Below are 26673 nucleotides of genomic sequence, written 5' to 3'. Positions count from 1 at the left end.
ACTTTTAGAAAACATCTGAAGGCAGCCCTGTTTAGGGAAGTTTTTAATGTTTGATATTTTATTATGTTTTATATATGCTGTAAGCCACCCAGAGTGGCTAGGAAAACCTAGCCAGATGGGCAGGGTATAAATAATAAAATTATTATTTATTATTATTATGTGAGAGAGGGCAATCTTGGTGGCTGCTCCCAGATTTTGGAGCTCCCTCCTTAGAAAAATTAGACTGGTTCCCTCCTGGTTGACTTCCTGCAGGCTTTTGGGAATTGACTGCTTTTAATGAAAGGGTTTGTGCTGTGATGTTTTTATTGTAATTATCTGCATATTTTTGAATAGATCTTTTCTGTGCCTTTTTTCCTGGGGGATGCAGGGGTATGCATACCCCTAAACATTTTGTGAATTTACGTTTGGCCTCATTGAGGGGCAGTATTTCAATATGAGTATTTCAATATGAGAGTACCCCTAAACATTTTTTAAAAGAAAAAAAAGCACTGGATCTTTTACACTGATATATAGTTTAAATTATATAAATTTTTAATTGTTCTTAAATTATTGTTTCCCTCCCCTATGTTTTTAGCTGTTCCTATTTCATCTGTAAGCTGTCTTGAATGCTTGTTATGGAAAAAGGCGGGGTATAAATAAATAAATATATAGCAATAATAATTACAACAGTGATGTGTAATTTCTGACGTTTCCAGTATCACTGTCAGGGGGAGCAGAGTTCTAATTAGTTTAATCAATGTAAATAAGAAGCAAAAGATATTCAATCTAAGGCTTTGTTTTGAAGATCTAGGTGCTGCTATCTTGGGATGGATTTGGGAAGATTCCTCCTACACGGGGACACAGTGAGCTTTTTAAAGTAGTTAAGTGATGGTTGAGTATCTTTCGTATGGTTTAGCAGGGTTGTGAGTCATGTTACATTTAAATGTTCCTCCTGTGCCTAAAGCAACCAATTATTTTACTTCCTCTCTTCTTCCTGAACCAGCTGATTACCATTCACTGCCATCATGACCCATTTTTCATTCCTTATAGTCATGGAAGAAGAGCAGGATAATTTTTTATGATGTGTCAAGAAGAGGTGGTTGCTCTGTAGCTCAGAAGTCAATACTACAACACCCATCATTCCAAAGACTCCTTTGAACACCCCAAGCATACACTAATGCTGCCTGTCTTCAAAATGGTTTTGACCACCACACATTGACTAATTTTCCCTATTCCCTAGAATGTACTAGAACTGAAAGTATGCGATGAAGATACTCCCTTCAGGGATGACCAGCTTTGCGCAGTTCTTTTTGATATAGCTCAGCTCCAGCTTGGTGAAACAGTCTGCAGGCATTTTGAACTGAACCAACAGGTGAGAGACAAAATTATATGTACAGTTTGGGAGGATGGGATGCAGACTAATAAGGGCTTCTTTGAAATAGCCTGTAATTTGTCAGAGTGGTTTTCAAAATGGCTTATTGTGGGCATCATTTTCTTAAAGGCTTTTTTTAATAGTTTGGTGCCTTGTTTTAGAGATTGGTTGGAAAACCCAACTTTGGATTCACAGCAATGCATACAGTGGTACCTCGGGTTAAGAACTTAATTCATTCTGGAGGTCCGTTCTGTAGGAATACGTTGGAATGAAGACAGACAAGTGAATGGTGTTTTTGAGAGCTTCTTCTGAGTTCGTTTAAAAACCCATGCGTCTCTCTTTTTATTGAATGTTACAAAGCATGGCCACTGGTATGCTAGTGGCTGATTGGTTAAAATACAAACAAAGAGGCTGGCTCCTTATTGGGTAACTTAGGTATAAGGCGGGGTTACACAAGTCCATTAATCTCTAATACATCAAAGGATATGGGAGAGCTGGATTTTAGACAGGTATATAAGCTTTTAATCCACTTAGACTAAAGATTGATTATAATATGACTAAAGCAATTACTAATGTTATGATCATAATATAAAGTCACCTAATTAATTATACATTGAGGAATAACAGATCATTGTGAACTTAAGGTGAACTAAGTAAAAAAGAGTGGAATGCAAAGAATGGCATTTAGGGATTTGTGTGCCAGGGACAGCCTTACACCGTGTGCATGAAGGAGAGAAGCGTGCATGATTATAAGCAAGACCTTTTAGTCTTTTCAGAAGCCAAGGAAAGGAAGCTAGAAATAGTTCCCAGAATGCAAGAGAAAAAGAACCAGTGTTTTACTATACTGGCACATAAGGAGAACATCTCTATACCATTCTTAACCTGAAACTGTTCTTAACCTGAAGCACCACTTTAGCTAATGGGGCCTCCTGCTGCTGCTGCTGCGCTGCCGGAGCACGATTTCTGTTCTCAACCTGAAGCAAAGTTCTTAACCTGAAGCACTATTTCTGGGTTAGCGGAGTATGTAACCTGAAGCGTATGTAACCTGAGGTACCACTGTATAGGCAAATATATCAGTTACTTATAGAAATTTTCAATCAGAAACCAACTAGGCATGCCAGTTTGACAAATTTGCATATGTATGAGGTCACACCTTCATGTAGCTTCTTGGAATTCTTCAATAAAAAAGTATATATGGAAATTATTTAAACATATGTGAAATGTAACTGAATTTCTTATGTCTTTATCATATGCCTCAATTTTTGGACTATTGAGTTTATTGGGGTTTAGGATTCTTGTGTTTTCCCGTATGAATTATGTAAGGGAGCCAGCTGGAACATCCCTAAGGTGGCACATTTACTCACCTTACCTGTTGTGTACAAAATATGTTCTGGTGCATCATAGAGGAACACAGGATTCTGCTTTGCTGCATGAATGGAACATTATCACCCTCATCATCATTTTATTTGTATGCCTCCTTTCCATAGTTAAAACAATGCACAAGGCGGCTTACAACATGATAGGATTTACATAATTACCAACGTAACAAAAGTCATAAGCAATAAATACCGTATTTTTTGCTCTATAAGACTCACTTTTTCCCTCCTAAATAGTAAGGGGAAATGTGTGTGCGTCTTATGGAGCAAATGCAGGCTGCGCAGCTATCCCAGAAGCCAGAACAGCAAGAGGGATTGCTGCTTTCGCTGCGCAGTGATCCCTCTTGCTGTTCTGGCTTCTGAGATTCAGAATATTTTTTTTCTTGTTTCCATCCTCCAAAAACTAGGTGCGTCTTATGGTCTGGTGCGTCTTATAGAGCGAAAAATACGGTAAAACACATCAAAAAGTACACAACCAAATGGAAAACAATTTCCACATAAATCATAAAATCTAAAACTAAGAACACAGCATTAATATCAATTACAATTTAAAATGACAGATAAAAAAATAAAAGCAATTTAAAAAACAAAAACAAAAACGGAGCCCAGATGGAAGGAGGCAGGCAAGGCCCTCAGCGGCAGGAACATACCTAAGCACATTGAAATAGATATTTGTTGCCAATGTAACAAGATACACATACAATTTTCCAAGGGGAAGGAATACCTTATAGGAAAGAGTTGCTTGTGAAGGAACTCCCAGTGAAGTAGAACAGCATCAGTTCAGAAGTATATTTTTCAATGTTATTATTTTGAACATTTCCTTTCCTTTCTTTACGTTCCCTTTTCCAATGTCAGAAGGATGAGGTGCTGGAAGTGGAGTTCACTTTGGAACAGATGTGAGTAACACCTGAGATGACAAAGGGTATCAGTTTAATTTATTAAGTGTAGACCCAATGAAATTAATACATGCATTGTAATGGACACTGTACCCTAGTAGGGGAAAAGGGTGGGTATTTGGCTCAATTTGCATTTAAAGGCAAGTTTACCAAATTCACACTTTCTGAAATAATACATGAGCTGAAGCATAGCTGTACTTCAAAATTTTCCAAATTTTCTAATGCAGTTCTATAGCCAAATAATGCATCCAAAATTTTCTTTCTTTTAATCAGGCCAGATTTTCCTGAAAGCCTTGCTACAAATGGAGTACTGGTGGTACGTTCTTTTGTCTTCATACCTATTATACCTCTTATTTCTGAAGTTTGATATGGAAAGGTGGGTGTTTGAAATAAATAAGTAAATACTTCCTTGCCCAGGACGGCCGATCCTACCACTAGGCAGCGTGAAGTGGGCACCAATTTTGAATGTCGTGAGAGGCCAACACATTTGCTGACCTGTGTGATGGCCTCCCTCTTGCTCTCAGACAGCTGTTTGAGTTCTATGCACAGACAATTCATCCAAAAGACAATTTTCCTCTGTTCCTGATCACCTGAAAGGGTGCCTTTTGGAAATATTATCTGCCTAGGGGAGATGTCTCTTGAAGCCTGTACTCTCACCAATTAACTGATGTAATGAGTGGGTGTGGTTTAAGGAAAATTGCCGTGTGGGCCAAATTGGACCCCTTTGGGGGCCAAGATCGACCTGTGGGCCGGAGGTTCCCCAACCCTGTTCTGTAGCATCCTGGCTCTGACTCTATGGGCCTCAGTGCTGTGGGAGCTGCTTTAGGGGGCTCCCGTTTGCCAGTTCAGTAGTCGTCTGATCACTAGTCAGGAACCTAGTTTGGTGGTGACTCTGTATTAATAATAATGCTAATTTTATTATTTGTACCTGGCCCATTTGACTGGGTTGCCCCAGACTTGGTGTCTTCGTTACTGCTGGACTCTGGGGTCAAGACAGTGAGGAGCCTCCGAGGATAAAACAATATCTCCACTTCAAACTGTAGTTTTCCAGGACTTGGAAAGGAACTATATTGCCCTAATTATAACACCTGTAAAGAGCTAAGAGCCTTCAACAGTTTGTAATAAAGGACACTGCCAGGGCATCTGGTGTGAGAATAGAGGTGTATGCTGACAAATGTTACCCTATTTTTTATATGAAATGTTGGAGGTCTGCAGTTGCTGTCTTTTACCTTGCAGTCTCGGGAACTTGGCTGCCTAAAAGTAGAGGTTTATGGAAGAGAAAAGAAGAAAAAAGATAGAAGTAAGATTATTAATTCTTTTACCTAGCTAGCTATCAAGCACACAGAGGACTTCAGTGCAGCCAGGATTGAAATTAGTATCAGGTTCGTTGAATAAGGACTCAGTATACTTGGATCGCGGGTGGCGCTGTGGGTAAAACCTCAGCGCCTAGGACTTGCCGATCGCATGGTCGGCGGTTCGAATCCCTGCGGCGGGGTGCGCTCCTGTCATTCGGTCCCATCGCCTGCCAACCTAGCAGTTCGAAAGCACCTCCGGGTGCAAGTAGATAAATAGGGACCGCTTACCAGCGGGAAGGTAAACGGCGTTCCGTGTGCTGTGCTGGCTCGCCAGATGTAGCTTTGTCACGCTGGCCACGTGACCCGGAAGTGTCTGCGGACAGCGCTGGCTCCCGGCCTATAGAGTGAGATGAGCGCACAACCCTAGAGTCTGGCAAGACTGGCCTGTACGGGCAGGGGTACCTTTACCTTTACCTTTATACTTGGATCCAGCTTTAAACTCCATCTCCATATCATGGACTGATTCTTCCGCTGCAGTTGCAATGGGGAAGAAGGTATTATGGTCATCATTGTGCAGCTTTCTCCCCATGAAAACCCCACCCCAGCTCTCCAAACACTTCTTGGCAGGCTGGGTGGCTTTCAGCAAGTTGCTGTCTCTTGACTTGGCCTAGCTCTGTTGTAAGGAGAAACTAGGATAGGCACAGGTATGCTGCCCTGGTCTTGGTGGGAGGGGTTACAAATATTATAAATAAAGATGTACTTCTGTTCAGTGCTTTCTTCTGGGGGTACGCAGAGGTACGCATGCCCCTCAACATTTTGTGAATCTAAGTTTGGCCTCATTGGGGGGCAGTATTTCAATATGAGTAGGAAAATGAGAGTACCCCTAAGCATTTTTTTTAAAGAGAAAAAGCACTGCTTTTGTGTACTTTAATACTGAAGTTCTTTTGTGTTCTGCTCTGCACTCAGGAGAAGAATTCACATTTACATTGAAAGGATCCCTTGAAGATACTCAGAGCATTTTACTGGGAAATGGTTCTAGATATGCCCCACCAAACTCCACAGTGTTCCACTATGTCAAGTACTGTAACCCACACCTGGAAGTGGAATTCCCAAAGAAATGCTGCATTTGTGTAAGTAGTGGTCACCCATTTCAAATGCCAAGTTGAACACCATCAATAAAATCTTCAGGCTGTGCTGGCCAGAATACTTAGCACAAGTCAAGCAAATTGCATGCTCTTTGCTTGTTAGTTCTGCTCTTACAATTTGGTTTTTCTAAGGAATGTGGAATTTTTTTACAAGGACTAGGGGCATGGGGAAGTTATGAATGACATTAGAAACCAGAAACTGAAATTAGGAGAGAGGCAACAGAAGCTATGGGAGAAGAGAGGGAGGTGGGCACAATAGTGAATGCCCCACCAAACATGGAAGCTGCACCCTATCCTGCAATGCCCAGCTCTGTATCTGGCAAAAATGTGACCTCCAGGTTAAAAAGGTAAAGGGACCCCTGACCATTAGGTCCAGTTGTGACCGACTCTGGGGTTGCAGCGCTCATCTCACTTTATTGGCTGAGGGAGCCGGCATACAACTTCTGGGTCATGTGGCCAGCATGACTAAGCCGCTTCTGGCGAACCAGAGCAGCGCACGGAAACGCCGTTTACCCACCGGAGTGGTACCTATTTATCTACTTGCACTTTGACATGCTTTCAAACTGCTAGGTTGGCAGGAGCAGGGACCGAGCAATGGGAGCTCACCCCGTCGTGGGGATTCGAACCGCCGACCTTCTGATTGGCAAGTCCTAGGCTCTGTGGTTTAACCCACAGTGCCACCCGCGTCCCTCCCACCTCCAGGTTATGTATTTATAATTATTTTATGCAGTCATAATGAGGCCATAGTAGTTGGTTTAAAACAAACAAGGAAATGCAAAAGCTGGCCTTTTAAGGATAGTGTGCTCCATTGTACTGTACTTAAGAGATTCCCTGTGCAGGTGTCACACATTCAGATGTTTGGAATGCAGCGAGCTAGGTTTAAAGGACCTAGAATCAGGTGCTCCCGTATCAATTGCTTATCAGTCAATGCAAAATTTAATGATCAGTTACACTTGATCATAGAGATGGGAGAGAAATTCAGTTCAGTTTGCGTTTAAGGAATCTACTTAATTTATGGTTTCTGAAATAGTACACAAACCAAAGCACAGTCATCCTGCAAAATGTGTGCTTCTCTGAATTTTGCAATGCAGTTTTCCAGTCAAGTAATGCATACCAAGAATGCATCTGCTAGGGTAAGATGTGCAGACAAATGCATATATTCGTGAAAACAATATAGAAAAAGGCATTATATTAGGGGAAATGGCTTTGCAAAAATGTGTATATTAGGCAAAAATTCACTAACATGCTATTTTAAAAATGCAGACTGGTGAACTATTGAGAACTGAACTAAATATGGGAATAGTGAGAAACAAAGAGAAAATGATATTGACAAATTCATCCATCCCTAGTCGTGACCCATTAAAACAAATAGAAGTTAGTTGTCCTATTGCTTTTGATGGGACTTAGTTATGAATATTTAGTAAAATCTTAAATACATCTGGGCCCTATTATCTCTAATAAAAACAAACGATAACCCCCCAGGAAGCTGGCAATGATTCATTCTGGCACCTCACCACATTGCTGGTGGGGCTTGTATTTTTATGCTGTGAACCGTCCTGAGATCTACAAAGGATGGTATACAAAATGAATGAATGAATGAATGAATGAATGAATGAATGAATGAAATCTCCACATGTGGTGGGAATGTACAAAAATCCAGCCTTTCTGGAATTTGATATTTAAAGAAATTAATAAAACAATTGGAAGTCAAACCAGAATGAGCTTTATTAAATATATTTCAAGGCAGCAATCTGGATTTACATAATAAAGAATTAGTAAGCCATTTATTTATTTATTTATTTATTAGTAAGCAACATAACCAGACACTGGAAAGACCTTTCTGGCACAAGATTAGGCAATTGGTACAAAACAGTCTGGGAAATATCCTTCCTTGAGAGATTAACAAATAAACTACAGTTGACATGTTTCCCCTTTGTTTTTGTTTAAACAAATTCATGAACTTATACATTGAGCACTAATAATGAACCATATGCTGTAGATATTACTGCAAATTTAATATGCTATTTTTGTGATACACAAATGACATGCAAAAACTTGGTCTATTTATTTGTGTCATTCATTATTCCTATGATTCTTGTTTATGAAATCCAATAAAAAGGTATTCTAATAAGAATAATAATAGGAAAAAATGATGCAAAGGGGGGAATTCTGCACAGAATTATGTAATTTAATTTGTGCTGTTTACACAATATATCCATTACTAGTAATTCTGCTCTCTAGTCATTGCAGTAGGAGACAGGCAACGTTTAGGTAAGCAATATGCCTTTTGGTTTTAAAAACATATTGTGTTGTGACCATTTGTTTTTCCTCCTTCAGTGTTCAGATAAAGGGCACACGAACTCCCTAACTTTGCCCTTGAATCAGCTTCGCATAGGAGAGAGAGTGGAAATATCAAACGTGAGTCCTGATTGCAAACAATTTTATTTTGTTTTCTATGTGGGTTGTAGTCCAGAACATCTGGAGAGCACCTGGTCAGGAAGGTTGAAGAAATGTGCATGCACACGAGAGCCCATACCAATAACAAACTTAGTTGGTCTCTAAGGTGCTACTGGAGGGAATTTTTTTATATTGTTCTGACTACGGCAGACCAACACAGCTACCTACCTGTAAATGGAGAAAAGGTGGTTTAGTAATTTGCTTGTCTGGATTGTAGCTGACCGTTGATTCTTCCAGTGGTGGGATCTGTATGTGCTCAAACCTTTTGTATGCATAGGACTCCCCATTATTTTTAATAGAGAGAGTTGATCCATTGGTCTGAAATAATTTGCATGCACATTTGGCCTTCTGTTGAAATGAATGAAGCAGCCATTTTGCGTGCAGGGAGCCAGTGTAAGCTTGAAAGTAGTTCTGAGATAGGGGCAAAATGCAGTGTACAAAGGTGCAGCAGATACACAGAGATGGACATTGTGGGTGTTACAGGTTTGAAATCTGAAACAGGTCAGAGAATGGATAAGCACTGAACCTGCATCTGTGGACTTATTCTTCATAACCTGAAGTTAACTGCCTGAATGGTCTGTTGCATGAATGTTGTAAGTTACTGTTACAGTGGTACCTCGGGTTAAGTACTTAATTCGTTCCGGAGGTCCGTTCTTAACCTGAAACTGTTCTTAACCTGAAGCACCACTTTAGCTAATGGTGCCTCCTGCTGCTGCCGCGCCGCCGGAGCACGATTTCTGTTCTCATCCTGAAGCAAAGTTCTTAACCTGAAGCACTATTTCTGGGTTAGCAGAGTCTGTAACCTGAAGGGTATGTAACCTGAAGCGTATGTAACCCGAGGTACCACTGTATATGCATTTTGTAAAGCATACTTCCCTTGTGTAAACTGAACTGGTGGAGTCCGAGAGCAATGAATTGCAAGACATCACGTTAGGATGGTTCAACTTATTATTTATTATGATCATCAGGTTGGACTAATAAAGGAGGAGAACAAACAAAATTCTTTTGAAGATTATGGAAATCATAACTTTTTTATTTTTATTATAGGACAAAGCATATAATGTATTTGTGACAGCAGAAAACTGGTAAGCATTTTTCTCCTTGCAGTGACTTTGCAGTTCTATCTTTGCTGTGTGTGTGTGTGTGTGTGTGTGTGTCTAAAATTTAACAGAATTTGCAGCTTTCTGAAATTGCTTTAAAAGTAACCTTCCCTTCTGAACATCCTTCTCTACTTGGCTTTTACAGGTATGCATGTAGTGCTAAAGCACTTTGTGTAGGAATGGGGGAAGGGCATGGGTTCAACTTCTGATGTTTCAAGCTAGAGCAGTGACAATTTTTCAAAATTTGACACAATTTCTTTTTGTCATTTGGATTTTGAACAGATTTTTTAAAATAAACAAAAATAAACTCAGATTTGAATCTAGGATTTTTACTTCCACCTTCTAGATTCTTTAAACTGGTTGGCAGCTCGTCATTGTTTTCAACTTTGGCAGTTTCCAAATATGAAATTTTATAAACTCACCAATCAAATGTGAAATATTGTTCCAAGTTCTTTATCAACTGCTGTTAAATACTGCATACCTTTACATGTCAAATAGTACCAAATACAAATTGTTGACAGCAAACATTGGAGTGCTGGAATTTCTTCAAATCATAATGCATATATTATGTTTATTTAGCTGCTCAGGTTTATGATATGAGTTTGTATCATTTAGCCAGAATGACCTAGACATGCGCTTGGGATTTGATGTATGCCCAGAGGAGCAGGACTTCATTTGTAAGCGGAAGAAATACGTTGCTGCTGCTTTGAAAAATGCTCTTAATCTTCAAGATGATCTGCAGGATGATGAGGTATGATGTCTGCCACAATGTAAGATGAGCAGAGAAAATGGTGGCAAAGGGATTCATTTACCATATGTCCATGCCACATGTTCATCCATGCATAATAATAATAATAATAATTTATTTATACCCTACCCATCTGGCTGAGTTTCCCCAGCCACTCTGGGCGGCTTCCAACAAAGATTAAAAGTACATTAAAACTTCAGTCATTAAAAACTTCCCTAAACAGGGCTGCCTTCAGATGTCTTCTAAATGTCAAGATAGTTTTTATTTCCTCGACATCTGATGGGAGGGCGTTCCACAGGGCGGGCGCCACTACCAAGAAGGTCTATTTCATATGGTCTAATTCATGCATAATATCTTACACATTCATTTATACTATTGTAACATAAAATAATTGTTTGCCGTACACATCTTTAAAGTTAATCCCTAGTGGGAGGAGGATGTGTGGAGAGTTGGGCCCTGAAGGGAGAGCTCTGGAAGTCTAAAGCTCCCCACACTGTGGGGAGGTGTATGGAGACAGAAAAAGAGTGAGAAGCCTAGATTGTGTGAGCAGAAGTTGATAAATGATTCTGTTAAGATTTGTTTGCCCTGGTGTGCATCATTATACACTTGCCTATCTTGAACTGTATTCACCATTGTCAGAAATCATCTTCTTTAGGTCCCAATGATCCTGAGAGTCCCAGGACTACCTGGGGGGACCTGTACCACTAGCTCTTGGAAATCCCTTTTCACCACAGGACACATTTTCTATCTCATATCCCATAATGTAGAGTTTTCCTGCCTACCTACACCATGTGGTTTCCCCCCTGTAGTGTATTGGTTCTCTTCACCAGCCTATGGTATTGTACAGTGTTTGCTTCCTGGTTTGGCATAACTCTGAACAACCCAGAATTGCTCTTAATCATTCTTCGCTCTGGCTGTGCTTGCAGCCGACCCACTTATCCTTCTGCCTTCACTTTTTCTCTCTCTTCCTCCTTCTGTAAGAGTATTGGCTTGTCCTTTTTACTCCTTCAGCTTCTGTTTGCCTTCACTCATTAATTTCCTAGGACCCTCACTTCAACACTTCAGTGCCCTGCGTTTTGGAGATGCCATCAGCATCTGTGTAATGCTCCACAGCTGTTGCCATCTCCCCCTACTCACCTGTGCTTTCATGTGAGCAAGCTGGGAAACAGACAACTTAGGAGGCAGCCCAAGCAGCAGCAGTAGTTCCTGCACCTTCCATTTTGATGCCCCCTCACTAAAGGCCAAAATGAAGCATGGTGCTCAGCAAATGGAAATGGGGAGGGCATTCCATAGCCAAGGTTCCAGAACCAAAACCAAGATCCACATTTCTCCTCATTTTGTGATGCAGTTCTTCAACAAAAACTGTGTATCTTTGGCAAAATTGCATATAAAGATGTGTACTAAAATGCTGGCGAATATTGTGAGAACATTTTATTTAAATATATAGATAAATGGAAATGTAGTGAACTCAATTTAAGACTGAGGAAAGTTAGAGAAGCTGAAATTGATAGAACCTTCCATCCCTGATGAGGTTTTCAGATATGTGATTAAGCTTTTTTGTTAAAAAAATATGTTTGTGACTCTGCTCAGTCCTTCAATCTTCCCACTTTTGCAAATTTGTGAATAACTGCTCTCAAATTTATTCAGGTTCCCATTGTGGCTGTGATGACAACAGCAGGTGGCGTAAGATCCATGACTGCGATGTACGGCAGCCTATTAGCTCTCCAGAAGCTGAATCTCTTAGACTGTATTTCATACACCGCTGGTTTATCTGGCACAACATGGTAAGAAGAACATGGAGCAAAATTTTTAGGGATGTATCCAGACCTGCAGAATTTCCTTACAACCTTCTGCCATGGGGTAATCACATGAGGTGAAGGCACATTTTATGTGTATCCCTTCAGTTGTTGTTTAGCGTTCAACATCCATGGAAAACTTTGTACCACATGAAATAGAAGCAAGCCTTTCTGTACCTCCCCTGGATAGCCCCTGCCACTCCTCCTTTGTTTAGCTTAACAGTCACTTTATAAAACCAAACAAAAAATATATTATTTATGCCGAATTTGTGCAATTTTACCAAGGATTTTTTTTTTAAAAAATCACAAAATAAGCCTGGTGACTTCATGGTCTTGATTCAATGGAACCAAGCCTTGTCACCACAACTACCTCCCCATTTTTCAGATTTATTAATTAATGGAAAATATACTCAGTGTGATTAGAAAAACAGAAATAAAAAACTGAGTCTGTAGTTCTAGGGAAATGAAGTACTGTATATATGCATTTCAAACATTGTCAGATGCTGAGACTAAACTGCAATGCAACAGTTTCCTAGTCTTGATATGACCATAGGCAACCCTTTTGAAAAGCTTCCGACTTAAGCAACAACAACTTACATTGTTTAGGAATCTTTAGCAACTTTCAAATCACTTAAGAGTCAGATTATTATTATTTTTTGAGAAGAGGGTGGGTAACATGACCTTCGTTGCTGTTTGCATCAGATTTGCAAAATCCTTTGAACCAAACAGTATTTCAATGAAAACTTGTTTTATATATGAAAGTGATGTGGAAACTTATTATGAAAATTGGTGAGGATAATTTAACTGGTCCTTTGCTTCCCTGGATTGTTGATTGGGTGTAGATGTGTGATAAAATGCTCCTAATTGATGGGCAGGATGTTCCAGATGACCCTCCAGATGTTTTGGGACTACAACTCCCATCATCCCTAGCTAACACGACCAGTGGTCAGGGATGATGGGAATTGTAGTCCCAAAAAACATCTGGAGGGCCGAGTTTGGGATAGACAGTTCAGTCTAATTCACTTTCATGTGTATTCATTTTAATTCCATTCTGTTCCATTCCTGTTTTAATTTGCATTCTTGCCCCCATAAGAACTCTGAATAACATTCTAACCCAGAAAAAAGACATACAGACAGACAGTTGTGGGGTGGCCCTAGGCCTGCCTTTTGACATTTATTTTCTTCTTTTTTTAAAACAGGTGACAGCATGGCTTCTTCCGAGAAATAGGGCTTCCTGAAAATAGGGCTGCAAACACTCCTGAGAGCAAATGTCTCTGGGACCAATATGGGTCCTTGAGAGAAATGGGATGTCCTTGTGTCCCATTGCTCCAGGGGCATTTACAGTCTCATTTTCAATGTGCACAGGGGCAGATGCTGTGCTTTCCAACTGCTTGGAGTAGCTATTATTACCTTTTTCAAAAGTTGTGCCTTTTTTAAAAAGCACCCCCAGACCACCTCAAGCAATTAGCTTTCTAAGGAAGGCCACATTCTGATCTGCACAATAGTCCATGGGGTGCAGATCAGGTGAGTTTGCCTTAGAACGTGGTTGCAAAAAATTCCTTGAGCACCCCTAATTAGCTGTGAGTTGATAAGTGGCCATTTGTATTTGCCCAAAGTCTGTGGCCAATTTCAATTTCTCTTCTCCTTTTTTCTCCTTTTAAAATTTATTTTCCTTAGGACCATGATAAATTTATATGAAGATGCCAATTGGTCGCAAAAAGATTTGGAAGCGCATATCAGTGATGCTCGGAAACATGTCATGAAAAACAAGCTTTCCTGTTTTTCTCGGAGGCACTTAACATACTATGAAAAGGAAATCTGTCAGAGGCACCGAGATGGATATAAGCTATCTTTTATAGATCTCTGGGGGCTCATTATTGAATCCATGTTTAATGATGAGGTATTGTATTAATACTTTTTGGGGGTGGGTGGGAAGCATAATGTGGGCTGGCATATGGGGGAAATATGAAACAAATTAAGCACAGAAAGGGGAAAGGGTGTTTGCTATTATTTCTTTAATTTATATTGATAGCACACCTGTTGTGAAGAGTTGGGATGGAAACAACAACACAAGCTTGCATCTAAATATATTAAAATATTGGGCAGTATCCATTGAACCGTTTTCACCATCACAAGGAGATTTAGCTGGGCAATAGAGCTTTTCTGTCCTCTCTCTGTATGTCTCCTGTGTGCCCCATACATTTGATCTGGAAGGTTGTGGGGGACCCAGAACAGATTTATGGGGTATGCTTGGAGAGCAGAGGTCAGGAAATCATAGAATTGTAAAGTTGTAGGGAACCCAAGAGTCATCTAGTCCAATCCCCTGCAATGCAGGCATCTCACCTAAAGCATCCATAACAAGATCTCCCAACACTCTAGTGTGCGAGGTGGTACTGGCAACTGCACTGGGAAGGAGGAATTGGCAAACATTGCCTCTCATAGGTAAGGACCAAAGTCTGGGTCTGACCCAAGATGAGGATGCCATGACAGGTTCTTTGTGAAATTTATTTGGGTCATTGTCTCTTCTGCTGACTGCTGTTTTTCCCAAACAGCCCAATCATCACAAGCTCTCAGATCAACGACAGGCTGTGAATCTGGGTCAGAACCCACTTCCCATCTACCTTGCTCTCAATGTCAAAGAAAGATACAGCACTCTAGATTTTAAAGGTAGGGACAAAATTATTTGAGCTTGCTTCAAAGGCAGGGGGCCAGGTGAAGACTATTGGTTGACATTTCCCCACTAATAGATACTAAATCTCCTGGCTGTGGTGCAGCACAGATTGTGTGTTGTGTACATTTTTATACAGAATTATACCTTTGTTTCAAAATCCTAAGAGAATTCTTGGATCTTGAGCAATTAAGTCCTGTCAGTCTTTGGTACCACATTGAGTGCTCTTGAGTACTCATTCGCCCTCCTTTTAGGCCTGCTCTATACTTGAAACAATAATCGCATGGAAAGTGCTCCCATACAGTGATAGCTCTGAGTACTGGCTTCCTTTGTAAATTACTCTTGTTGCACAGTGAGTTTCCACTTCACTGTCAGCTACAGATGAAGGTGACCCATTTAGGAGGGTGTAGTAACACATTATGGCTGCCATGTGGAGCAGTTGCTGCATGAATGCTGTTAGAGAGATATAAAAAAATATATTAAAAAAATTGTCCAGTAGCACCTTAGAGACCAACTAAGTTTGTTCTAGGTATAAGCTTTCGTGTGCATGCACACTTCATCAGATACACTGAAACAGGAGTCACCAGTGAGAGGGTGGGGAGGGGTATTACTCAGAAGGGTGGTGGGAATGGGTGATTGGCTGATAGGTGTAGAGTTTCTGTAAGAGGGATGGGGAGTTGTGATTTCCAAATCCATTGAAACGGTTAATTATGATTATCACAGAGAGGTAGAATGCAGATTTTATTGCAGTGTTCCCTGCAGTGTAATTATTACATCATTCATTTATTAGATTTCTTACCTGTCTTTCACAATAATTATACTGTACTTAACAAATATTTTTACATGGTTGTTTGCAGAGTGGGTGGAATTTACTCCCTATGAAGCAGGCTTCTTGAAATATGGAGCTTTCATTAATGTGGAACATTTTGGAAGTCAGTTCTACATGGGCCACTTGACAAAGAAGCTGCCGGAATCTGAGCTCTGTTACATGCAAGGTGACTTATTATTATTATTTATGAAATTTGTATACAGCCCTTCATCCACAGATCTCAGGGTGGTACACAACATAAAAATACAATATAGAAGCACAAAATACAATATGCAGTATAAAAGCACAAGATAAAAACAAGAACAAAAAACCCTGCAAAGAAATAACCCCTCTCCCACAAATACATTTAATAGAGGTATAAAATGTTAATCAGCCAAAGGCCTGGTTAAAGAGGAACATTTTCGCCTGGCACCTAAAGGTGTATAATGAAGGTGCCAGCTGAACCTCCCTGGGGAGAGCATTCCACAGATGGGGAGCCACTGCAGAGAAGGCCTGTTCTTGTGTTGCCACCTCCTGGGCCTCTTGTGGAGGAGGCACACGAAGAAGGGCCTCAGATGCTGAACACAAAGTCATATGGAGAGAGGTGGTCTTTGAAGACCTGAACAGAGATACCAACAAAATCTATATTGTTTTAGTTCCCTGTGTTTTGAAATTGAGTCCTTACCACTCACACGGATTTTTTTTTGTATTATATACTCATCTTTCACACATTACTGATGGGAATGAGAACTGCACTACAGGCTTTTTTCATTTCTGGCACCTCTCAGATGGGCACTATTGCCATTATAAAAGAATAAGGGAGGCATTTGTGGTGAGTTCTGGCACTGTTTTTTCTAGGAAAATAGCACCGACAACAGGAAATAGTAAACACAGTAATTAGTAAAATATTAGTGAACATGATATCCATTTCAAAACAATAAATGAAAGAAACAAATGCAACACCCTCTTTACCATCACCTGGAAATTACCTCTGATATCAAATGGTTTTTATTTTACTTTTGCATTTTCTATGCTTCTCAGGCATGTTGAGTAATATATATTCCCAGAGTTTGCTGGATGCATTGTATTTAGCTGACTGTTCAGAAGACTTCTGGCACAGGTGGACAAGAGACAGAGTGGTGGATATGGGTCAGTAGAACATCATTTCTTCTTTGGCTAATGTACCTTGGGCTCTGTCATGAGGCACGCAGCACTGTTGGGATCAAGCTTGGGTTGGCTGGCTCTGATGGAGGAGGCAGAAACAGGGAAAGAGCTGAATTTGTGGAACATGGGTTGGAGGGGGGGCGAATCTCTCCTTTCCACTTCAGTCACTTTGGAAGGGAGAGCAGGATGCTGGCTCCCCCTTTCTGACCTTCCTGCAGAGCAGAAAGCCTTAGCGGAGACTGGGGAAGACTTTGATCAGCTATGGCAGGAGCCTGAACAGGAGGCTGCAGTCTTGATGCCTATAACCGGGCACTACCTTCACAGATGGGAACAGATACAACCACCCCACAAGGCTAGAGAGTCTCAAATGACCACTCCATACCTCCTTTTAAAAGCTTGGAGGGGGTGGGAAAGTTCACTGGGACACCTGTTTCTGAACACTGGAATTGTGACTCTTGAGCACTGTGTCTACTGCTGAGCCTGTGCTTTTACCTGCTTAAATAAAGATATCTTTCTTCCAAGTAAGACATTCTGGGAAGATCCACATTGTACATTTAAGGTGCATGCAATGCACATTTAAAGTGCACAGCTTCCTCTCAAGGAATCTTAGGGACTGTGATAGGAGGCAACTCCTAGGCGCCAAGGTCCCTTCGCCCTCCCCAATAAAATATTTGAGGGGACCGAGCCCCCACAAAGTTAATGACCATTGCCCTTCAAATGGTACAGGTGAGCCCTGTCATGTGATTGATTATGCAGGGTGGGGCTTACCTGCCCCTTGCAATATTTTATTCATGTTGGCACCCCTGGAAACAGTAGTTTGTTAAGGGTACTGGGAATTGTTGGTCTGTGAGGAGGAAACTACATTTCCCGTGGTCTTTAGCAAACAGTTGGATCTTAGATTTGCTATTAGTAAAGGTAAAGGTACCCCTGCCCGTACGGGCCAGTCGTGACCGACTCTGGGGTTGCGTGCTCATCTAGCTTAAGAGGCCAGGAGCCAGCGCTGTCCGAAGACACTTCCGGGTCACGTGGCCAGCGTGACGAAGCTGCTCTGGCGAGCCAGCACCAGTGCAGCACACGGAAACGCCGTTTACCTTCCCGCTATAAAGCGGTACCTATTTATCTACTTGCACTTAGGGGTGCTTTCGAACTGCTAGGTGGGCAGGAGCTGGGACCGAACGATGGGAGCTCACCCCGCCGTGGGGATTCGAACCGCCGACCATACGATCGGCCAGTCCTAGGCACTGAGGTTTTACCCACAGCGCCACCCGCGTCCCTTTAGATTTGCTATAATTTATAGTTAAATGCCATGATTTATAGTTAAATGCCCAAAGCTAGTAAATTATTTCGGCCAATTTTGGATCATTAAAGCAGAGGATAATTTAGGGGAGTGGGACTGTAAGAGGTTGCTTAAAAATGGATTGAAGAGTAAACAGGCTACAATATAGCCCTATCTGATTTTAAACACTCACAGCAAAAAGATGCCCTTTAAAACCTTATGTATTGTTACTGTTAATAGTAGCAGCAGTTAAAAGGTAAAAAGGTAAAGGACCCCTGGATGGTTAAGTCCGGTCAAAGGCAACTATGGGGTTGCAGCGCTCATCTTGCTTGCTTTCAGGCTGAGGGAGTGCACAGAAACACCATTTACCTTCCTGTCGCAGCAGTACCTATTTATCTACTTGCACTGGTGTGCTTTTGAACTGCTAGGTTGGCAGAAGCTGGGACAGAGCAATGGGGGCTCACCCCATTGTGGCCATTCAAACCGCCAACCTTCTGATTAGCAATCCCAAGAGGCTCAGTGGTTTAGACCACAGTGCCAACTGCTCCCCCTAGTAGCAGCAGTAGCTGTATTGGTACTATCAAGGTGCATTCTGAGTAAGGGATCTAAACAAAATTGCCATGTGTTCCACAGAAGATGGTACTCTGCCCAGCATGCCTCGCCGGCCAGATATACAGCCAACACGCCTCTTCACCCCCAGCGGAAGCCTCACCGATGTGCTTAGAGATGTTGTAACAATGCGGCCAATTGTTGCAGAATATGGCAATTTCATGAGGGGCCTCCAAGTCAACGATAAATACTTGGAGAATGACAGGTTTTCAATGTGGAAAGGTAATTCCCTTGAACTCATTTACTCAGATCTCTTCTCCCCTCTCTCTTTTCTTTTCTTTTCTTTTTTCTTATGTCTTATGATCCTCTCCCCACAGAAGCCTCTGCACAGCATACACCTAGGTGTCACATATTTCTCAGCTGAGGAGAAACAGCTAATCCTCTGCCCCCTCGGTCAACAGCTGCCAGCTCCCAAGTTAGCCTCCACTTCTTTTTCCATCCACATTTCAGTTAATCAGCCTCTTTGCCCAGTAGTGGTGGCAGGGCAGAAATAGCCTCAAGATGGTGCTGGGCATATGCCGTAGTGCACAAACGTTCCCTGATCAAGGGCCACATCCTCTTCACAGAATCATAGAATTGTAGAATTGGAAGGGATCCTGAGGGCATCCAACTCTCTCAGTGCAGGAATCTCAACTAAAGCACTCATGACAGATGGCCATAGAAGCTCTGCTTAAAAATGAAGGAGACTCTACAACCTCCCAAGGGAGTGCATTCCACTGTTGAACAGCTCTTACTGTCAGAAAGTTCTTTCTGATGTTTATTTGGAATCTCCTTTCTTGTAACTTGAAGCCATCGGTTTGGGTCCTAGCGCTATGGTTACCAGAATTTTTTCAATGAATCCGGGGACACTTCCTCCCCCCTTTTTAAAGCTGAGTAGCAACAGGGAGTCAGTAGTGGGGATGGTGAGGCAAAAGACCCTGGGCCCAAGCACACATGCATATTGTATAAAGGTGCAAAGCCCCTCTTTCGCACCCTGTGAAACATAAATGCACAGAGTTGTTTTTTTAAAAAAACTGGGCAATGACGCGCCACCTGCCCGTGACTCCTGAGCCTTCCCCGATCTCCCCCCCTCCCCCCTTTGTTTTGACAGATCAGGGGAGGCTCGGGAGTCATGGGCGGCCGGCCATTGCCCAGGAGGGGCCAGCCTGGTAGTGCAGTTGGCTCTGGCTGGCTTCAGGAGAAGCTCGCTGCCGTGGTGCAGGAAAAATGGCGGGTGCCATGGCAACGAGCAGCGCTAACAGGCTGGCTCTGGGCTGCTGAGGCTGCTGCTGCCATGTTTCCCTGGGACAGATTTGCAGATTTTACGTCTGGTAACCCTATCCTAGCCTCTGGAGTAGGTGAAAACAAGCTTGCTTCATCTTCAGCGCTTTCCTTGCATTGTTTATTCTGTTATCACCGGTTTGGGCCCTGCTTTCCTTTTGAGTGAAGGCAGAGGCAAAGTAGGTGTTGAGCAGTTCTGTCTTCTCTCTGCCACCTAACAGCATTTCTTCGTCTTCTCCATGCAGAAGAACTAATACTTGCTTGTGTCAAGGTATTAAGTTTTAGGAAGGCAGAAGCTGCCAGTAAATGCTGGAATATGCTAGAACATTCTAGTGGGGATATAATTTTCCAAATTGCAGAAAGCAAACACAGCTGTTGTTTTGTGTCTTATCTTAGTGTCTTATCTTAGTGTCAAGGTCACTGGGAAGGGTATATCTACTGCCCAGTGAGCAGTTTCTCATTCTTCTACTGGCTTCTATTCCTTACTTTCTTTTTATATTCATGCAGTGTTATTTTTTATGCTGTAACTGGATTTTTCTCTAAAGTGAGCTAAGTTGAGCCTTGCTAGGGACCTAGCAAAGAACTGTAAAATTTATGCCGGGTGGTGCTGTGGGTAAAACCTCAGCGCCTAGGGCTTGCCGATCAAAAGGCCGGCGGTTTGAATCCCTGCAGCGGGGTGCGCTCCCATTGCTCGGTCCCAGCGCCTGCCAACCTAGCAGTTCGAAAGCACCCCCGGGTGCAAGTAGATAAATAGGGACCGCTTACTAGCGGGAAGGTAAACGGCGTTTCCGTGTGCTGCGCTGGCTCACCAGATGCAGCTTTGTCACGCTGGCCACGTGACCCGGAAGTGTCTTCGGACAGCGCTGGCTCCTGGCCTATAGAGTGAGATGGGCGCACAACCCTAGAGTCTGTCAAGACTGGCCCGTACGGGCAGGGGTACCTTTACCTTTACCGTAAACCTCTACTAAAGATTTATCTGCATTCTGTGTCTTTTTGGAACTCACACATCTGCCAAAGATCTGCTACTCTGCTAATCAAGCAATGGTTAGGGGTGTCCCAGGGATTGGGGCACTCGTTCCTGACAGCTTGTTCTACCTCTTGCTTTTAACATTGCCAAAGAAAGCCTTTTTAAATTATTTTTAACCTCTCTTGCAAACCCGAGCTCATTTTGAGCTTTGGCTTGCCTGACCTTCTCCCTGCAGCTGTTGGCTGCTCTTGTATATGATTCCTTTGTGATTTCCCCTTTCTTCCATTTTTAAATAAATGCCCTTCTTAAATCTCAGTTCTCCTTATGCAGCCACACTGATTTTTTTTAGATGCCTCCCAATTTTCTTTCTTATTGGAATTGTCTGCATGTGTGCCTTCAGTGGTTCACCTTTAGGAATCTCCCATCCATCTTGGACTCCCTTCTGTTTGACTATTCCTAACCATGGGATCTTACCCAGTAGTTCCTTAAGCTTTTTGAAATCAGCTTTCTTAAAGTGCACATCCGACTACACTCAGCTTTCCCTTGCCTCTTAAAATGAAGCCCAATAGGACATGATCCCTTCCTCCCAAATTTCCCAGTACTTCCACTTCGTTGATAAGTTCCTCCCTGTTGGTGAGAACCAGGTAAAAGATAGATGATCCCTTTGTTGCTTCTCCCACTTTCTGGGAAATGAAATTCTCACAGTTCCAGGGAGAGTATTTGTTGAAAACAGATACAACAGAAGTGAGATTAGATTTGGAATGCTAAAACAGAGCATGTTTGGAACCTGTGCAGCCAGTCAATCTTCATTTCTTCCTTGACTGTTCTCCCTTCTGGTTCCTTGTACACCCAGAATACATTATGCAGATACATAATCCCATTAACAATTATTCTGAGGTTCAGGCTTTCCAGAAACACTTCATGCTTGTCTGTTTCCAAGAACTGGAGTAGCAAAAGAAGAAACGTAAGGGAGGTTTGAAGGAATGGCATCACAACCACGTTGTTTTAGTCTCGGTGACCTGGGATCCTTTTTGGTTATTCAAAAGATGAACCTAGGGAGTGGTGTAGTGGTTAGAATGTTGGACTAGGACCTGGGAGACCAGGGTTCAAATCCCCATTCAGCCATGAAGTTGACTGGGGGGCTTTGGGGCGGACACTCACTCTCAACCTAACCTCTTGTTGTGGGGATTAACTGGGGAGGCAGCAGGCTATGTACCCCACCTTGAGTTCCCTGGAGGAAAGGTAGGATATACAGTAAATGCAATGATTCTTTAAAAAGAAATTATTAAGCATTTCAAAACAAATATTTTGTAAATGTATTAACAGAAAAACAATCATAAGGCATGGGGGAAGGAATTGCTTTTGATAACATTGCTGTACTAATAAGCACAATTTAAAATGTTTATCTCTCCTTCTCCACTAATCCTACAGCAGGATGCATTCTGGTTTCTCTGAATTTAATCTGCTAGGATTTAGTATGAACTATACAGTGGTACCTTGGTTACAGACGCTTCAGGTTACAGACTCCGCTAACCCAGAAATAGTACCTCGGGTTAAGAACTTTGCTTCAGGATGAGAACAGAAATCGTGCGGCGGCAGTGGGAGGCCCCATTAGCTAAAGTGGTGCCTCAGGTTAAGAACAGTTTCAGGTTAAGAACAGGTTAAGAATGGACCTCCAGAACGAATTAAGTTCTTAACCCGAGGTACCACTGTAAAGGCAAACTAAGTTAAATAATTTGGGGTCTCCGGCACATAGCTTCTTTCTTGATAGGTCTATCATTACTTTGTTGGATCAACTGAAATTTCAAAAGTTGAAGGAAAAAATGAAAGTATAAAAGGTACCTGTTATCAAAAGAGGCATCTATGTGGAGTATATAAACTATGAATAAGTAAATTAAGGCTGCACTGTAGTATCATTAACCTGTTAATGATACATAATTAATTGAGTCCTCCTGGTCTTTAATAACATATATGAGTTTTCTTTGCAACATTGCATATAATGCTAAAGAATTTGCCTTTCAGATACTGTACTAGATAATTTCCCCAACAAGTTGAATGAAACACCAGAATATTTGGAACTGACAGACACAGCTTTTTTCATCAATACCAGCTGCCCACCGCTTCTGAGGCCAGAGAGGAAAGTGGACCTTATTTTACATTTAAATTATAGTGGAGGATCACAGACATTGGTGAGAAGATTATTTTTATTTTCTTTAGCAACTTGACCATAACCATTCGTCTTTTCATTAATTTTTTACTTCAAATTTTAACAGAAGACTGGAAGAGCTTGAAAAAGAACTTGTGCTATGCCATATAGTTATTTGGTGTAGTTTCACATTTGATACCAAAATGGATTCTTTTTTTCTTCTTCCATGTATGACTGAGTCATATGGAGTAATGCTGGGGAGCAGGCAGGTGGTCCCCATTTCTCCCTCCCACCAAAGATCTAGCTTCAGCTTTTTACACAGTCTTCTTACAGGGGAAGTAATGTGGAGAAAGATGGCTTTGCTTTCTGATCCTCAGTATTTTCATTGAAAGAGAGTGAGAACAAGCAAAAGAGAAACAGCCCCTGGGAGAGGACAGTGGACGTCCTAGACAGACTGCACCTTGGACAATTATTATTGTGTCCTCCTTCATCATCACCATTTTATAGACTCATAGTGCTAGAAAAACTGATCCACCTACCTATGCCAAGACAAGAGTACCCATACCCCAAATATCCCTGATAAGTGCCATATCATCCTTCTAGTGCAACTACTAGCTTTTGAGAAAGGAAAGCTGTAACCATATCTCTTTGGGTTCTGATGTTGTTCATGTTTAATGCTCTAGCCATTGGATCTAGCTACAAAATACTATGCGGAGCAGGGCATTCCATTTCCCAAGGTTGTGCTGACAGATGAAGACAGGAAGCATCTCAAGGAATGCTACCTCTTCGACAAAGCAGAGAGTCCAGAGGCTCCCATATTGCTGTATTTCCCCCTGGTATGCGATACCTTCCAAAAATACAAAGCTCCTGGTGAGTAAAGAAGAGCAATAGTCTTCCTGAAGACGACATGACTTTCTTATCTGCTTATTTTCATGACTGACACCAATACACACACACACACACACACACACACACACACACACACACAAACTGTATATATAATGGCTGGGATCAAAAGAGAGGACATGTACAGGAGAGAGCAAAAAATGCTCTATGCATACCCAGACTTTTCCTTTTTTACAATGGTGCTTTATGCTGCCCAAGTGAAAAGCCACCGCTCAATTTGAAAAGTGTGTTGTCACTTTGGCAGTAGTAAGTGCTGCAGTGGAAACAAAAGAGCAGCTCTGGGTGTGTGAGGTGCTGTCCTCCATCTGCATAGTTGCTCTTTGGATCATGGACCCTGGGTTCTATGTAGCATCTTCACTTCAATCTGTCTTCTTTTGTTCCACTGGCTCATCATCTTTTATCCCTAACCCAGTCTCCGTTACCAAATCTTCCTTCTAGCTTCTAGCCTTCAACCCATTCACTCAGCACTTGTTGCACTGCTACATTAAAAACAGAGATGAATGTGGCAGGTGGAGATCTTCTCCCCTTTACAGTGATACCTCAGGTTATATACACTTCAGGTTACATACGCTTCAGGTTACAGACTCCGCTAACCCAGAAATAGTACCTCGAGTTAAGAACTTTGCTTCAGGATGAGAACAGAAATCGTGCTCTGGCGGTGCGGTGGCAGCGGGAAGCCCCATTAGCTATAGTGGTGCTTCAGGTTAAGAACAGTTTCAGGTTAAGTACGGACCTCCGGAACGAATTAAGTACTTAACCTGAGGTACCACTGTATTATAAATACATACAAATATAGACCATAAACACAATTGCCCAACCATCACAACCTCAAATTGATTTCAGTTACCTTCAAGATTTTCCTCATCTCATCCATTCTGACAGTGTGTTTTACCAAGATGAGGTTGTGTCAAATACCCTAGTAATAAATGGGCAGAGATTTCTTGCCATTTCTCACCGGAAACTGAAGTGGTTGAGCAATTAACAGGCAGTGATGAATATGCTCATACTCTCCTCTCTGACTCCTTGATAAGAATGTGAAGCTTGGCTGCTCTTGCGAGGCATTACACACCCACACACCCACCTCTCAACTTAGTTCAATGCTCTAATGAAATTAGAAGTTATTGACCAGGGATGGGGGGCTTGTGGCTCTCCATATATTTTTGGACCCACCAGCCCCAGCCAACATGGTCAGTGGTCAGAATAGTGAGAGTTATAGCTCAACAGCATCTAGGGTTCCAGAGGTTCCCCTGCTCTGGTTTATTTAGGGGTGGCATTTTCTGAAAATCCTGATGTTGAGCTTATCCACACACATCCCACCCCCCAATTCCTCTCTTTCTCCTTGATCTCGATGCGAAGTGAGTTACTTATTTTACTGATTCTACTAAAATGGCAAAAAAGGTAATTGCATATCATATGGATTATAGCACACATTATTTCCTTCCATCTTGTTTTCATAGGTATAGAACGCAGTCCTAGTGAGATGGAGGAAGGCCAAGTTGATGTCAGCAGCACTGTATTTACCCCATTTGCTACTGGTGCGCTGCAGTATTCAGAGGCTAATTTCAACAAGCTGTTAAATTTGACCAACTACAATATCCTCAATAATCAACATATGATTCTACAGGCTCTGCGTACAGCAGTACAACGAAAGAAGCAGCAAAAGCAACAGTCTCTATGACTCTCTTCTTAACCCTCTCCAAATGTATTTTCTGCATTTTCTGCCACTTGCCAGTATTACAGAAATGGGAACTTGCTAATTATTATTTGTGATTTATGTGCCCCAAGTGTACCAAGGTGCTCTGTTATTTTGTTTGAATACAAATATGGTAGGAAACAAATTGGGAGATAGTGACTGAGAGACATCTACTCGCAATTGGTCACCAATGAGGGGCTGGAACATGGTCGTCTTAGGCTCAGGTCCAGCACTACAGAGGCTTTGCTAAAATATAGACCTGAGTTATATTGCCCCAGCAACCGAAGCTTAGTGACAAAAGCCATTGACAAAATACGAATATCTATAATAGGCCTCTAAGTTTCAGGTCTTAGGTTTTGTTCATAAATGCATGATTGTCACTTGATGATGGCAATATGAAGCAGCCATCACCGATCAAACAAACCAGAACAGAACTCCCCTCTCACTTCATATCAACCCAGATACAATACCTTGAAATGGAGAAAGTTTACATGTTCAGCGCGAGCTCATTGACTCAGACCGATATGTTATCGAGTGATGTACATACAATGTGAATTTGTTCTCAGTATCTTCTAGAGATATGATATTGGTTTTCAATACTATAAACTATCATGAAGCAATGGAGTGTTCATATGTGAATCAGCCTTCCCTATGTGAAAATTCAGATCGAGAAATACTGTTATGAGTTTGGGGGGTGCCAGACCTCTAAATTTCTGGATCCAGTTAAGTGCTAAAAGCTAATCAGGCCAGGCTAGCTTCCTGTGTTCAGGTAATTGCCTGGGCGAAGGGCCATTAAATGAGAACAAAGGAAAAGGTGACAGGCCATTAAGAAAGAAAGGCTCTGGGCCAGATGGTGAATAGATAGTTAAAAAGACAAAAGTCAGAGTTTAAAGTGAAGTGTGTGTAATGTCGCCTAGAGGTAAAGTTGCAGGCTAGAAAGGAAAAAAGGGCAAAGCACAGTATTTGAATCCAAGACTGTAGCTACGGGAGAAGCAAGACCCTTTTTGGGGTG

The 26673-nt window shown here is 41.8% G+C and overlaps 1 protein-coding gene across 1 annotated transcript; it reads left to right on the top strand.

The window, feature by feature from the left end:
• Positions 1-1216: 1216 nt before the first annotated feature.
• LOC114589436 (cytosolic phospholipase A2 epsilon-like) lies at positions 1217-26673 on the top strand (the record flags this gene model as incomplete). The annotated part of the gene is given in 17 exon segments (XM_077927190.1): positions 1217-1351; positions 3583-3623; positions 3897-3939; positions 4860-4923; positions 5885-6058; positions 8408-8481; positions 9568-9605; positions 10236-10371; positions 12016-12152; positions 13842-14064; positions 14717-14831; positions 15690-15827; positions 16682-16789; positions 18714-18911; positions 22939-23105; positions 23746-23932; positions 25426-26673. Coding segments are annotated over 17 exon segments (2199 nt in total), but the record flags the coding sequence as incomplete, so codon positions are not given.

This window comes from Podarcis muralis, chromosome 1, assembly GCF_964188315.1.
Source record: "Podarcis muralis chromosome 1, rPodMur119.hap1.1, whole genome shotgun sequence".
Classification (NCBI taxonomy): Eukaryota; Metazoa; Chordata; class Lepidosauria; order Squamata; family Lacertidae; genus Podarcis; species Podarcis muralis.
The sequence above is the reverse complement of the archived record's forward strand: the minus strand, read 5'-3'. Positions and strand labels throughout refer to the sequence as shown.